The sequence below is a fragment of the Dromaius novaehollandiae genome, chromosome 7 (assembly GCF_036370855.1).
Source record: "Dromaius novaehollandiae isolate bDroNov1 chromosome 7, bDroNov1.hap1, whole genome shotgun sequence".
Lineage (NCBI taxonomy): Eukaryota > Metazoa > Chordata > Aves > Casuariiformes > Dromaiidae > Dromaius > Dromaius novaehollandiae.
Window position 1 is genome coordinate 22,563,450 of NC_088104.1, and position 16,740 is coordinate 22,580,189.

The following is a 16,740-nucleotide window of genomic DNA, read 5'->3' on the forward strand; positions in this document are numbered from 1 at the left end:
AACAAGGGAGGCTGCAATCAAGGCTCCCGTATTTCCAACACGGACGGCGGACAGAAGCACAGCCTCAGGGTGTCCCCCCTCACCCAGACCACACTGAGATCAAGGCATTCCCAGCAGCTCTTTGCCCAATTCTTCTGGAAACCATTTTCACAAGCAAGTAGTCACATTAATGAAACCCACTGCATAGTGCCGTGCTAATTCCTTTAAATTAGCAGCGGTATATACATAAACAGGTTCTGCACAGAAGCGGCAAGGTACGTTCCTCCTGGACGAGTCAATTCCAAAAGTGTTTCAGTATTATACTTAATTACATGAAGCACCAGGAAGAAGGCTATCATTTCAAAATTAGCAGAATTACAAAACACAGAAAGAAATGCTGGGGCAAGGAAATATACACACAAAGATGCACTTTACAACTCTAATGTTACAGGATTTTAAATACACATTGTAGGAGTTGTTTAATCTTACCAAATTGGAATTTATTACAGAAACCTCTCCAAAGCCTTGAATGTTTTCCTCAAACATTCAAGAACATGTGTAGCTGCTTTTAGGATTACACAAACAAACCTGAAATCACATTAGTCAAAACAGTTGCCAAGCTGTAAAGCAGCAGGAAAACATGAGAACACTATGTCAAAAGGAAAAAAAAGTTAAAACTAAATTGGGGCTGGATTTCTAGGCAACAAGGCAAACTAATCATATGCATGGTAAATGCAAGGAAAATTAAACTGTTGCAGGGTAGATTTGATACCTGTGCTAGCAGTGGTACCATAGATCATTAGTTACAGGCATTTCATACCAAGTGCTACAGAAGATAATTTAAGCAGTAATGACAGAAGCTCTTTCCATTTCTTGCCCTAGAGACATTTCTTTTTCCATTACAGGGGTTACTTCTTCCAAGAATGACCTCTTAGACATCTTACATGATAGTTTGAGCAACCAAACTTTATTTACAAAAGCTTTTTTTAAATAAAATCCCACACTTTTAATATTAAACAGATATATATTTTACAGCATCTTAAAACAGCAGCTACATACAAAGTTGTAAGTGAATTAAATTTTAAATTCCTAATGAATTTTAACAGAGTCCTTTTAAAATTCAGCATTCTCACTAGCTAAAACCTATTTTTTCCATTTTACGCTGTAATTAAAAGGTCTATTAATTTATTAGTCCTTCTAGCGTCTTAGACCTTTGCTTTCTTAAGAGTCATTCCTAACCCAAATTAAAAAACAAACAAAAAAAAAGCCAAAAAAAAAGAGGAAAAAAAGTCCAAAGTCACCAAACAAACTATGGCTGGCTGGCAGTGCATGGTAAGCTGCCATGCATTCGCTTTGTGATTACAGAGTCTAAGTTATTTAAATAAATAAGTATAAGTACATCTGTGTATGTGGGTTAATAATTGGTTCCTAAAACTGATCCAAAGACATAGATGGGAGGGGAATTTCAAGAGGCACACACTCTATTGAAAACATAACTGGCACTAAAATGTGGCTAAATTACTCCTGTAACGCCCCAAATGTAAAATTAAAAACAAACTCTCTTTTTTTAGTTGTCAGTTTTTAATGTGGGCATTGCTGCCACCACATGGCCAAAAAGCTGAATTGTTCCTACCCTTTGCATCTTTCAGATATGGCATTGCTCAACATGCTCTCTCTTCTACAAGTCCTCTCATTTTAGCCTTCTACCCCAACTATCACAAAGCCTCATCATTTTCTAAACTACTTCCACCTTCGCAAAGAATGAGCAGCAACTCAAAGTATCATTCAGATCCCACTGACAGTCTCTATAGCTGGTGTCCTAGGCTCAGAAGAGATATACTTCAACATTGGAGAGTTACATGACAGTGATAATCAAAGACGACAAGGTCTAACAAGCACCAAGCCAGTTCACTGCTAAGAAAATCTAAGAAAAGTCTTGCAACTATCCAAATATCCACTGGAATTGGTGTGTCAACAAGACTGTAACAGTTTTTTGAAGCACCCTCCTTAAAACACCCTTCCAGAAAGACTGCTTTTGGAAAGTTGGACTGAACACACTATCCCGTCACCTGCCGGAGCTCAGCAACCTCCGAGCAGGTTCTTCATGCCAAGGGGTCCAAGGGGTCCAACGAGTTTAAGTGGAGTTAAGACACCACAGAAAGGAAATTCCATACATACTCACAGACAACAAGCCTACATTCATTCCTGTTTATTAGCTCGTATGAACAGTATCTTGCTCCATACTTGAGTCTTAAAATATCTGTTAATGCCTGCTAAGAACTTTTAGTTCTGCTACACCTCGCCTGGCAAATCCATCTACACAAGTGCCAAAGGGACCACAGAAATGCCAGCATACGCCCATAGCTGTGTTTTTACCGCAGCCCCTCTTTGACAAAGCTTCACAACTATGAATGACACAGCAGCCCTCTTGGTAGGATTTGGCTGCAAGTTCCATACAATCGGGTGTCATATTTTAAATAATCCAAAGAAACAAGTAGTCTTTAATAAATACCATTTGAGTATTTTCATCCTTTCTTTAGGTAATGAAATGAAGATACATGATATTCTGCAGTTTATGAACCTATATGCTTGTAGATCTGTCACTTTTCATTTGCACAACCCTTTTATCTGTATCCCTCCAACTAACTAGAGGAGGGAGGGAAATCATATTATGTATGATGACACATATTGTTTTGGCAGAGTCAAAAAGGAAGTCAAAAAGCCCCAAGGCTTCCTGGAGAAGGCTTAGCTAAAGAAATCATTCATTCAAGAGTCACCATCTCTGAAGGAGTGTATAAGAGTACAGATCCATCACTCAACTAACATGTAAGGCAACTAAACAGGCCCCGCCTTCCCCTGCATCCTTTAGCCTAGAGAAAAGAGGCGAATACACTTACCTTTTTTGCTCTTTGTGCTATATTAGGCGTTCTAGTGAGAAGCTTTTCAATCAGGTATTCTCTGTTCTGCAAAACCAACATTTGATAAGTTAAAATCAATACAAGGAAAGAAGAAAATTCATGTAGATTTTAAGGCAGAGCAAAATTTACTTGTAGGGTTAAACGTTTTACCTTGGCTTTCTGGAAAAATTTGCATTTTAAAAGTTCTGCTGCTGTGGGCCTGAAAGATCAATAATAAATTAGAACAGAAAACAAAGACCCCTCTCAGTGAATACAGTACAGGACGTTAGTTAAATGGTACGTCTCTAATACTTCTGAATTAGTACTGTATGAATGGGGAATGAATGGCAATAGCTACTGAATTAATTCACATGTACTCACTTACCACACACCAAAAAATTAAGTTTCCCTATGGCAAAAATACCAAAAAAAAAAAAAAAAATCAGTATCTAAATTGCCAATTTTCCCCCTTTTTCTTTCAACACAAATGCATTTTACCCTTAAAATACACAAAAAAGAAGTGAGGTAACATGTGCTTCCCTAAACGACTCCATCGGTGTAACTGAACTTCGCTCCACAGCAACTACCTTGCAGAGATATAAAAGGGTAATTACATTTTCCAAACAGTAGCATCAATACCCTCTAACTGCATTCATTTACTTTGGTGATGTGAGCAGGTATTCACCAGAAACTATACTGACACCATTAAGATGATGCATAAACAAACAAACAAAAAGCAAAAAAAAACCCTAAAATCATCATCAGGTGTTTCTTCCAACCCAATAGACAAGTAAAAAGCAAATCAACAGCTGTAAGGTCAAAACGTAGACATTTCACTTTTACTTAAGAGTTCTGTTCCGTTCTCTTTCTTCTCAGCATCTTCTATTTTTGAAGTTTACACCAGATTTTCCACAATCCCACACCTACTGAAATGATTCCAATGGCAGGATTTGTCTCCCCTAGCTCTGGGGATCTAAAAGTTAACACATCTAACTGAAGCCAGCCTCTGAGACTCAGGTAGACCTGGGAGGGAAAGAGAAGCATCTCTTGGGATGAGATAAATCCTCCAAGTTTTTTTATTCTTTCCATTAGGAGCCCAGATCACTACCCAAGACTAACTTTGAGATGCCTAGACTTAGGGAAGCTGAAATCTCCAAGATTCACCGTTTCTAAATGAATGAAAGCAACATTTGCCCTATTTTTTTATTTGAATTAATTAAAGAGATCAGATATAGCACAGACTAGACTGGACGGTGAGAAGCTTCCATACGGAAAAATCTCAACAACAAAAATCAAAATCTGAACTAGTTTGTTCCTGTGAGGACACATTTGAAGCAGAAGTGAAGAAAACGGAACTAGAAAGTAGTATGTACAGATAGCATTTCACTCCCACTACAAACAATGAAACAACTCCTGGCATCAACAAAAAACATCCAGTTTAGACCCAGACAGTAGTTGCAGATAGTGCTTGTTTTCCCAAAGCAACAGACTGAAAGCTTCTTAGCAGAGGTACAGTGGAGACTGCCAGGCAAAGCAGTAATTCACACACAAACCTTGGATGGGCAAATTGGAAAGGGAACTTTTAAAAGAAACAAGTTTGTGTGTCATGTTTTCAAGTTTAGACTCGAGTCAGCTTTTAACTTTAAGACAAGTTTTAACGATCCACTACCATCATATCTTGTAATAGCGATATGCACAGTTAAAAGCTAGATTCTTGGTAAAGTTTTATCCAAACTAGTATTCTCCATTCCTCCACTATTATTTATATCAGAAAACGCTGAACTGGTCTGGAAGTGGTTTCTGGGCCTGTCACCCACACAGGCCAAGGCTGTGAATTAGAGCCGAGGACTGTAATCTACTTATATCGCACTGAGGAGAGAAACACCTCCTCGCACACGCCCCCAAAATAAAAACCCCATGCTGTGAAACAACAGTGCAACACCAAGCCGATAATTCCCCATGAAGACCAGGCATTTCTCCCAAAATTGTCACAGCAACTGTGAAAGTATCTCTGCACAGAATTAACTACTGACTCTGGAGAAACATAAAAAATTGCACTGACCAAGCAATCTAAGGACACTCGCTCCCAGGTTAGGGTAACTGGCACACCGATCTGAGCACCTATCTATCTGCTGGGCTAATTGTTCAGTTCAGGTCAATCATGAGTAGGAAGATATTTTAAGTGTTACTACATTAATGTTTCAACGTTGACATCCTAACCACAGATCAGGTAACTCTTCACATTATGTATTCAAGGACAGAAGGAAAACCATTTTAATTATTTACTTCTTATGTTTTCATACCAATTTAATCTTGCCCTGAAAATTGCTGGCTACTGGAAACTCAAAAGAAGCTCGATTATCCAGAATGTATTTCCTTCTTATCATAAACAGCCAGCAAATTGTAGCACTAAGCTTAAAGCATCAGGATTTGCTACTAATAAGACCAACTGTAAAGGGCTTAGGAATCTGAAAATAGTACATAAATGATCCTTTAATCAAAAAGAAGAATCTGAAGGATTTCAAGAATTAAGCATGCTGCCATGTAATTTTTTTTCTTTTCTCCTAACTATATTTGTTCTCTATCATTGCTGCTGTCACCTTTTCAACTTGACTCACTAAAACAGTATCTTGGACTTATGCTAGTGTAACATCAGTGAAATCAAGTTACACATCATAAGAGAGAACACAGTACTGAGTCAGGACTGCTCTTTCAGCAGAATCTCTTTTTTCCTGTAATGACATTCCTGAAACTTTTCAAAAAAGGAGATAAGTGATATATTAAATACCCTCCAGAAACAACATTAATTACAGAATGTGCTTCCTCCACCTCCCTCTTCAAGAAACCTATAAAAATTGGTCTGCATAAAAATAAAGGATAAATAAACAAATGACTCTGGGACCTTGAAACCTCAGCAGTGGTTCTGGAATAGACAGTTTAACATTTTCATTATCTTAGAAATCCCAGTCACAAAAACACTTCAAAAAAGATCACCGAGATGTTACCCCCATGCGATTGTCTACAGACACAGAAGGAAAACTCTAAACAAGCTTGCGGCCTCCTAGTTTACATTACGAAAATAAGTAATTTTCTCTGGAGATATTCTAGAGTTAAAGAAAGTACTAAACTCATTTCACAAAAAGAGAAAAGTCAACAAATATATTTCTAATATAAAGGTCAAGCAGTCGATCCATTTGCCTACGAACAATTGTTTGATCAACTTGAACAGTCTTGCTGGACCTACGCGCAGTATCAAGATTAATATTTTACCTCAAACAAGAAATTAAGATATAGAGCAAGGACTTTTGCTTGATCAATGTTGAGTTTAACAGTATATTTAAATTTGAGCAAATTAGGTTAATAATCCAGAAGAAAAAAAAAAAACTTAAACAACAATTAAGAGGCAATTCCTTCTCCCCAGATGAGGATGATCGAAGGCTGATTCTTAGAAAATTCAAATCATACACTTAAAGATGATGTACAAACACTGAAACTTTAAGTAGTCTGTATATTTAAAAAAAATAATTCTACTGTACATGACAATAATGACCTACCTTTTGGAAGGATCTTTTTGAAGGCATAGTGAAATTAGTTTTCTAAAGGATTTGCCATACTTTTTCATCATCTCCTTGTCCTCTACACCCGTCTCCAAAGTGGGAGGGTCATTTTGCAGTGTCAGCATTAACACCTACAGTAAACCCAAACAGAAGATAAGTACCATAAGCCTCATTGTTAAATTGGTACAAAAAAAATGTGGAAATAAAAACCAAATATTCTGGTTTTAAAGTATTAAAAGTTGTAAAAGCATTCAGAGTACATATTTTTAGGTATCTTGAGTTGCTATTGAAAACAAAGCAAGTCTGCCACAACAGTGTTTCCATACAACCCTCTCAGAGCAGTGAGCAGTATGACTGATAAATGCATTTAAAAATCAAAAAATATATATATGCCTATTTACAAGTCCCCAAAGAGATGAGAACAAGTAGACTGCAAAATACTAGAAAAGGTTCTGCCCAGGCTTCACATCATGATTAGAGAGTATACTTCTGCCAGTTAGAAATGCGGGTACATATGAGGAAAACAAGAAAAGAGGAATAGTAGGCAAGGTTGCTGCAATCAATAACTTATTTCTGCTGCACAGAGTACACACCACCTTGGTGAAACAGACAGAAATGCATCACTTATGCCTGAAGGATAAAATGCTTTTTTCTAGGACTCACTAACACTAAAAAGCACATACATTCCTTTTCAGCTCTATTAGACACCCCTCTGCAACACCTTTTCATAAGTGTTGGTACATACAGCAGTTGCTGTAAACTTAAGCATCTTAAAATTATATAAAATCATATAACTTCCAAGTTTGCAGCTGAACTTTAAAATTCTTTAAGTTACTCTATGGAAAACAGACACCAGTAGCCACAACTCTTTCTTTTTAAAATTCTTGTTTAAGTAGGCTTTCCTAGTAAATTATATGGTACATGTTCTTCCTAAAGTAAAGGCAGAAAATTCATTTCCAGGGACCTCAGTTTGTTACTACTGTTATTTAATCCAAACTAGTGAAAAATACTTATCAAGTCACTTGTTAATTCATCAATTTGAAGAGATTAATTTCATTTTTAAAATGTCAACTTAACTTCTAAGCTTTCTGATCTGACAAACAGCACAGCAGCTTTCCGCCACCTTCAAAAACAAGCATCAGGTAACAGGCCTGCAATTTCATATAATCACTTGCAAACTTTTTCAGAGGACCTCTATATTGTCCTATTTTAGAGACTGATGGGTAGAAACATGGGAAAAAACATCAAGAAAACAAAAGAGGACACACACGGCACTGCATACTTTTCTACCTTCAACAGCAGTGTTGTATTTACTCTGGCTTTCTTTTTTTCAAGAAGAATGAGACAAGACTTAAGCACTAATAACAAAGCCTGAGTCCAACTTTTTGGGTCTGTGCCTTGCACATCACTCCTCTCGCACAGCTTGCTACATGCCACCTCCCCCAATACATGCCCCTACATTGAGAATCCACAGAATTACTCCACTTTCAATCATTTGTCAAGAGAACAATCTGCAATGACCAAAACAAGTTCAAATGCACAGGGCAATCTGAAGTCTGGAACCCTTCAGCATTAAGCAATATGAAGTGATAGTTACTTTCATAGGAGGGTATTTGTGATAAGGTGCTGCTCCTGTTGCTAATTCAATGGCTGTTATACCAAAACTCCACATATCAGCCTTGAAGTCATAGCCTCTCACCTGGAATAGAACCAGACAGAAAAAACAAGATGGTGATGCCTTAAGTTCTAAAAATCAAAGACTAAAACAATTTTTTTTTGAACGGTAGAACTACCTGCTCCATTACTTCAGGGGCCATCCAACACGGAGTACCAACAAATGTTTTCCTCACTTTGTTACGAGTAACATCACCTCCTGTTGCTAAAAATGCACTGACACCAAAATCTGGGAGGGAGGAGAAAAAAAGTTAAAATCAATTAAACTACCATTAACAAAGCAAAGGTTTCACACTTTGGAAATGAAATCATGAGGCCTACTTACAGATGTTCTCCATTACACAGATTACATTTGTTTAATGATATCCTATTCTTGAAGTGGTATGAAATAAATGGTATAGTTATCACTAGGACATCCCTCAAGTTTAACCTCCCAGAACATGTCTTGTCAGCTACGGTTACTGAAGGACTCCAGTATGTCTGTCACTTTGGGGTTTCAAATGTGCACTTTAAGCCAAGGTTTGCACCTGCTATTAAAAGATAAGGAGCTACACCCAGCATAGCTACTAAATTTGAATGCAGTTTTAGCAAGAGGGAATAGTTTCTCTCTTTATATTCATACATATATATACAGAGAGAGAGAGAGAGAGAGAGAGAGAGAGGGAGTGTTAATGGGCCATGTAGATTTGAAAAATGAAAGATAATCAAACTGTTCAACAACATATATTTTATGATAGACAATGACATATGTAGTTTTTTTTCAAAAAACCCACAACAACGTGTTAGTGTTCTCTTAACCTGTCACTACTTTAGTGACAGCCATGTAGGGGAGGGAGGGGAGAAAGGACAAGCAGATTACCAAAGTAAAGAGAAATACTGTAATTTTGAATGGAGGTTATGAACAATATTTTAGACTCTGCACTATTTACAATCTAACTGGATTGAAGCCAAGTATTTTACTGTGCACCTGTTTGTATTATTCCTATTGTATTTGTATTGTACTTTGTGTTTTTCCTATTGTTTCCCTATTGTTCCCTGATTTTAAGGTTGATATATCAGTAAATACAGAAAAAATGTCATTGATTTTAGTTATTTTTAGGACATGATCAAAAGGATCACTCAAAGTGATCAAAGAAGATCTCTTGAGATCAAAGAAGCTCAACTTAAAGCATCACATCGACATATTCTTCTCAGGAATCAGCTAAATTTGGAAAACAAAAAATATTATTCCACGTTTTTCATGGAAGCACTTGGAACTTACAGTTTCTTCTATTCATTTAGCATTCTATTCACATAACAGATAGACAAGTCTGATGAATTTGAGATCATAAAGTACTAACTTTGGTTGCTTCTGGACCGAAAGAGATTTTATGTCACTGGATTGCTGGTGGTAAAACACTTCTACATCTCAGATACATTCTGCAGGCAGTGTTCAAAGAACACATAAACACCCTTAAAATAATATCCTATCCATTTGCTTTTCAGTCAGTAATTCTTACACTGCCTTAGCTACACTATTTTTCTTTCTTAAGTTAGCAGAGATTACATAACTGAAATATGTACTCACATTTTAATCCAGGCATCCTTACAGAGAGGACTTTACTTTTTCTTTAATAGCCCAAAGCAGTACAATGACAAGCAGAACCTGTTCCAGAAACACTGGACAGGCGTGCTGAGTCCACACCGTCACTCCCCACTATCGATTCTCCCCACTGGCCACATCATACTGTGCATTTCAAATAGTCTTTATAGGCCAGGTTTGGGGCTGGAGTTCAACAGTCAGAACTTTATCATTACTTTCCACAAAGCAGATGTTAAACATGTTTATTAACTGCACTACAGATTGAAATTCTTTCTGGATCTTTTCTACTTCCATAAAGCACACAGAAATAAAGCAGACAGTTAAGAAGCAAGCTTCAAACAATACATATTCATTAACCTTCCCTGCAGTTTGCCTAATCAAAAAAAATAAAGTCCTCCCCACCCCCAAATCTGTAAGATATGGCTTACAGGGGGGTGGTTTGTATTTTTGAAAGGCCTGATCAGCCCCAGAAATATGAGCTAAAAATGATACTGGTAATTAGTAACATTTTTCTGAAGAAGAACTATTGCATATGAGGAAAATCTGTATCAGTAGAGATCAGAAACAAACACATGAATACATAAATCAAAGAGGCATATGGAAAAAAACATCCTTTCAGTACCAAAGATAACAACTGTTTAACACAAGCTATTTAACGGACCTTTCAGGAATTGAGATATGCAGCTAAAATTCTGGCTTAACCTTTGCTCCTCCAGCACTGTTCTACTTTAACATAACATTCATTTTGAAAAGGACCACAAATGACAAATATAAATGAGAGGGGAAGCCTGATCAAACAGAAAAGCAGAAAACCTTCTTCCATAAGCTTCAAAAAGAAATATTGCAACACCTCATTGAGAAAAATGTAATGAGTATTTAACTAATTCAAGAAAACTTTCACTATAAAAGTCAATAAAACAGAGCTGTACACCTACAGAGAGAATGGTCTGGTAGCTACTCAGTAAAAAACAGAAGATTTTTGTTTCTCTGCACAGAAAGCTTCCACAAATACAAGTTGTTTAAAAAAAGCCAAGACCTGTACTGGCTGGCTTCCTATCACCCAGGAGGCTGGAAGTTTCACTGAGAAGTTCCATAAAGGAACAGGGAAACGCAGGACAAGGAAAGAGCTGAACTCAACAGTGTCAGGCACTAAAAATCACAGCGAAGACCAAAGAACAAATAGATTTAATGAACAGTCATGAGTTAACTGTATTAGTAAGCATTTTGAGATTAATGTAAGTGGAACAAAGGGGCTGCATAAATAAAGGGTAGCCTGCAAAAACATTTCTCCCCCTGACCTCATCTTCTCAGCCAGGGCTGGGGCACTTGGCCAAGCCTCAGCCAAGGCCAAAATCTAAGGTTAGCATTAGCGTGGGGAGGGAGGCAAAGCCTGGAGCCTCCAAGGGAGCAGGGCTGCAAAGAGGCTGCCAAGGGAAGGGGTAGACTGCAAAAAACATCCTCCCCTGACAGCTTTTCCACCTTGGCAAGGGCTGGGGCTCTTGTAGCCGAAGCCAACATCCAGGGTGAGGGTTAGGGTTACCGTTTGGAGAGAGACAAAGCCTCAAGCTGCTGTGGGAGTTGGGTTGCAAAGGGGCTGCCAAAGGCATGCATAGGGGAGAAACGTTTTTGCAGCCTAAGAGCTTTCTCACCTTGACCATGGCTGTAGATCTTCGTGTAAGGAGCAGCAGAGGCCAACATTTAGTTAGGGTTAGTTAGGGTTACGGTTAGGGCTGGGAGAGAGACAAAGCCTCAAGCTCCCATGAGTGTGAGGCTGGCCATGGAAGGCTTGGGATGCAAAAACAATTGTCCATGATAAATCTTTCACCTGCCTCTGGCCTGAGGATCTGAGACCAAGGCTGTGGCTATTTTTAACCATATCTTTTTCAGACATTTCTGTGGGTATGCACAGAACATGCATGTTCAACAGCCAGCTGTGCGTAAAACTGAAGACCAGGACTTCTGCCTAGACTCCTCAAAATGCACACTTTTTTGACAAGTTTCAATACAACTGTTATCTCTTATGCTGACTAAACACTTCACTCACGCAGCCCATACCTTCTAGTCTTTCACTCATCCCCAAATGTGATTGCTCTTTACTGTATGCTCCCTACCTCATCTTACATTTCTGTTCCTTTATGGATTTGATATTTTTAACCTCCTCTAGGCAACTCAAGCTTAGAAGGCTGAAGCTTGATGAAGTACCAATTACCTTGTTTGCCCAAGGCACTACATGTTACAAACTTAACAGTTTTAAGTAGAACATTAGCACTGAGGAATTGCAGCAACTATTTAACTTTCTTTTTAAATGAATAGGAAGGCTAAAGCTCCCTGCTCTGCAAAGAATACTGTGCTTTAAAACTCCCCAAATTACACAAAACAGAAGACTGTAGTTTCCTCTATTTCCCACAGAAAGACTGAGCAGATTCTCTGTTCAGCAACTCTGAGGTCTGTAATCAGAAGTCTCCATTTCTCTGAGGAATCTGTTCTCTTCTACATCTGCATAAAATCTTTTGTCAGAGAAACACAGGGTTTCATTCACGAATCATAATGCCTTAGAACCGAGAAACACTAATAGACAACCGTATCTTCAAATATTACTCCTCATACATATTAGCAATATGTGTACAATACCTACACCTTTTCATTAGAGGACACTGGGGTGCAGGAGAATGATCAAAGAGAAAGACTAACGAACATAAAGATTACGTTCTTCTGGCAATAAAAAGACAGCCAGAAGGTAATGACCAAAACTATCAAACATCTACTGTCCAAAGACAAAAGGGGACTTTGCTTTGTTTTGTTAAGGCAATGATACATAAAATGGAAAAATGTCAGACTGACATTCAAATCTGCTTTAGTGTGTAATTTTCAGTTGTCCCACTAGGAACAGCCCAAACCAACAATGACCGAAGTATGATACTACTGCGCTTTTCAGCTAAAGATCTCAAATAACCTGGTATGGGAATAGTGTCACATAAAGACACGTTCCATATGTCACCAACTAGTCACCAAGCTTCCTTCGTCCTGCACGTACTGAATGCTGTAGCAGCACAATAAATGGCCTTACTCATTAAGATGCTTACAGCAAAAAGGGGGAAAAGGGCAAGAAACTAAGCACTGGAGTTGAACCGGAAATGGATAAATTAAGCTGTTGTTTGAATGTTATCTGATTAGTGTGAGAATACACTTGATCACGGGTAAAGATCATGATCTAAAGTCAACAGATCTATTTGAGATGCTGCATTAGACTTTCTCTTTCGATTTTTTCATTACTATTACTATGGGACATCCAATTCTTTATGGTATGAGACAATCTCAAAATATTTGAGCTACAATGCTTTGGAATAGAGGCCTACGGTCTCAGCAATTGCCAAAAATGTTATAGAAAATTAAGACAACTGTAGAATATGTTAAGTGAATAAATAAATATTAAATATCTTAAGAGAATTCAAGCCTACAAAATTAACTTAGTCTAAGTCTTCTACACTCTAATAGAAGACTTAAAGCTGTTCCAATTACTAAACAGCTCACCTGCCAGCTTATCTTTTTCCATCCAAATTCATAAACTGCAGACACTGCAATATTAAAGCCCCCCCAAACATACACTTACATGGTACTTTGAAAGCATATTTTACATAACATAGAGCTTCTGGCTACGGCCATTTTTATTACTAAGGGCAAACAAACACAAAGGTTTCATCCTTGGGTCACGAGCTGTAAACTGCGAAGAGCCTGAGAGCACTCAGGGCAAAGGAGGAAGTGTCACAGCTATCACTACCTGCTTGCTCTACTTTCCAGGTATCTGATGTTGACTTGGGAGACAAGATATGAGGTTTGGGAAACCTTTGGTCTTACTCAGCACTTAAGCGCTTATATTATAAAGACCAAATAATTTGATTCTTATGGACTACTACTCAAGAATAATACAGATACATTCAGAGGATATTTAAGATGCTATAAAAGATACTGTCTGCACTCATTTTTTCAGCTGATACTGTTGCAAGACTAATGGTAGAAATGCAAAAAAAAAAAAAAAAAAAAAACACAAAAACAAGCAAAAAAAACCCCCAATTCCCCCATGAAACTAAACATCTCAGTGACTGGTTTAAAGAAAGTTATAGCCAAGGTCATCATAACAGGCAGAGTACATACTTTAACATGGACATCTGACTCCAAGAGCTAGCAGAATTACCTGCAGAAATATTTCATGAAATAAAGTTGAGCAAAAATGTATCCTTTGCAATTTGTTTAAGATACATGGATAACTGTAAAGAAAACATTAAGAGGACATAAAAATGTATCCTAACATATTTGATTGGACACTGAAAAATATCAAATCATTTCCGAAGCATGTATCATTAGTTAAGCATCCTGAAATCTGAAACAGGTCAACTTGCAGAATGAACTATTATGTTCCAGAAAAAACCATTAAAAGTCAACAGACGAGTTTTCTAGATGTATCCCTTGCTCCTAAACCAGCTTCAGCTCCCCTTTTCTTTTACTTAGCCATTACACTTTCACCACTGCCTTTACCTGCTATTTGTACAGAGCCATCTTCACCCAGAAGAATGTTGCCAGCCTTCAAATCCCTAGAACACACAAAGTAAGGAGTTACTTTCAGGTATAAAATGCATATAGGTACATATCCTACATTAAAAGAAAAAAAAAAGACAACAACAATTAAAAAAACCACCCACATATATTAACTTCACATTAGCATTTGAAATTTCAAAAGGCAGAAAAAGGAACTGAAGCATAGAATGTAACTGTTTTACAATAAAACAGCATGTTGAACTTAAACTTTCACAAACACTATCTTTTTTTGTATAAAAAGACCCAAATTGAGCTTTGACAAAGTGAGCAGAATTCAGAAATAGATAGTCAGAATAGAAATATTTAGGTTCAAATTCTGTTTTACCTGCTTTTGTCAATGTAATCTCACAAACTGTTTTAAAGCTTTATAGGAAGAATTAACATATTCTAACATCCAACTGTACCATTAATGAAAAAGAAAAGTCAGAAAAAAATCATCTTCTCTGATCTCTTCCATAAAGCATTCCTATGATCCATCTTCAAGAAAGACAAATATACTGTGGATATCTACCCAATGAAGTTATTAAAACGCTGGGATAGCAAGTGTATTTTGCTACAGCATACCGCTATGAGAATTTACATAAGACTGAATCTGTCAGTAGTTCATCATGTGCTTAAAATTCAAATATCTGTCCATTCAGCACACCGCTTACACGCATAAAGTTAAGCATAAACCTTTCTGGCTTGAAGCCCTCCCCCCTGTTTTAAAAAGAGAAATATAAATCCCATTTATAATGTACAGGCTAAGTCTTTCATTCAGAAGACATCATAAACATTACCAATTTGAGCAAAGTAATCTTTCCAGGATTTATTGAAAATAATTAGCACCACTGCTACTGAAAAGAAAACATAATCTGCTTCCTTATACAAAAAGGAGAATTAATTAAAATGAGAAAACAAAATCCCTCAACAATTTTGGAAACAGAAGCTCCAACTGGCACATACCACCTGATATTGCTTCCTGTGAACTACTATAGCTTTCACCTACAAGGTAAATGGGAGAAGAAATGCACGCTGTATTGTTTTGAACAGGACTTCCATGGTACTGCACAGTTCATAAGCTAGATGTTTTAAAAAAACAGAAGTCTCAGATGTAACAAATAGTTATCTGTCTTCTAATCTTTTTAGGCTGATTTGAGAAGAGACAAGGGGAATTCCCAATTCCAATCTCAAAGGGTTCTGTTATCCTTGAAAACTAATGAACGTTCCTTTTGCAACAATATCAGCTTAATAAAAGACTACAGATTAAGGTCTGCGGCAGATCTTTGGCATTCCAGCCCAGAAGTCAAGATAATTGTTCTTTATTTTTCCATTTATCTCAATTTTCTCTCTGCAAAAGGAGGAAACATTTCTTGATTTACATCACAGGGTGGTCATTTATAAGATGGAACACAAGAAGTACGCACAAAGAGCCAGGACTGTGCTGCATCTGCACTACTTCCATTCTCGGAGTTTTGACTGCAATGACTCCAGGTTTTGTTTAAAACGTTCTCTTGTAAAAGGCCAGCGCTTGAAACAGAGAGCCTGTTGTAGGCACCCTCCCTTAAAAGGCAAATTCAGCTCAGTAAAACTAATTAGGTAAGTCAAAGTACAGCACTTCCAACATCCAAACAGCGGAAACAACCTGTGGATCACTACGGCAGACATGTACAGATCAGCCTGAGGGATCTGCAGAGTTTATACTGCGGAACTCAGTGAAGAGAGATCAATCACTAGATGCATATATGCCAACATCTGTTTCCATAGCATCAAACCTGCTTCAAATATGGTCATAAAGAGAGGTCTCTAGAATTGTATTAGACACTACTGATTATCAGGAAGAAATAAAGTTCACACTTACACAGCAGTACCTGAGTGACCAAGGTTATGGACTTACTGTGCAACATGATACACAAGCCAGAGACCTTGTCACATGCATTAAATTCAGATTAGATATTTGGAGTACCAGCAGCCATAGCAATACAGACCACAGTTTTCACAGACTTAGTGCAGCACAGACCTGTTCTATGGAAGAGACAGGTTAAAGACCAGACAAGTGCCCAGTACTAGTGACAAACTACATCTGCCTGAGCATTATCATTTGACAATTATTGATCACATTTACAGTATGTGAAAGAGGCAATACAATTTGCTTAGCCAAGTAACTGAAGCTTATCAGCATCAAGCACAAACTATAGATGCAACTTTGAAAATGCTTTTCACTGTATGTATGTTCCTACCTGTGGATTTGCCCATTCCTGTGTAGGTAGTCTAACCCCTCCAAAACTTCTTTAAGAATTGTTGCTATTATGGGTTCTTCAAGGACACCATTTTTGTGTTCTCCTCTATTGACAATATACTTTATGATATCAAGCATTGAACCTATATTGAAGATCCAAGGAAGGGGGAAAAAAAAAAAGGCATATATACAGCATTATCATACTGGACCCTTGCAAAAGTTATATAGTATTTCTTTATT

The 16,740-nt window shown here is 37.5% G+C and overlaps 1 protein-coding gene across 2 annotated transcripts in view; it reads right to left on the reverse strand.

The window, feature by feature from the left end:
* The window catches only part of STK39 (serine/threonine kinase 39), a 105,595-nt gene that overhangs the window by 65,411 nt on the left and 23,444 nt on the right, over positions 1 to 16,740 (reverse strand). For both annotated transcript variants that reach the window (XM_026094063.2, XM_026094069.2), the window contains exons 4-10: positions 16,502 to 16,643; positions 14,223 to 14,278; positions 8,227 to 8,336; positions 8,031 to 8,132; positions 6,431 to 6,564; positions 3,048 to 3,096; positions 2,877 to 2,942 (exon numbers count right to left, since the gene is read on the reverse strand). In XM_026094063.2, coding sequence (XP_025949848.1) covers positions 2,877 to 2,942; positions 3,048 to 3,096; positions 6,431 to 6,564; positions 8,031 to 8,132; positions 8,227 to 8,336; positions 14,223 to 14,278; positions 16,502 to 16,643 — 659 coding nt within the window. The remainder of the gene's footprint in view (positions 1 to 2,876; positions 2,943 to 3,047; positions 3,097 to 6,430; positions 6,565 to 8,030; positions 8,133 to 8,226; positions 8,337 to 14,222; positions 14,279 to 16,501; positions 16,644 to 16,740) is intronic.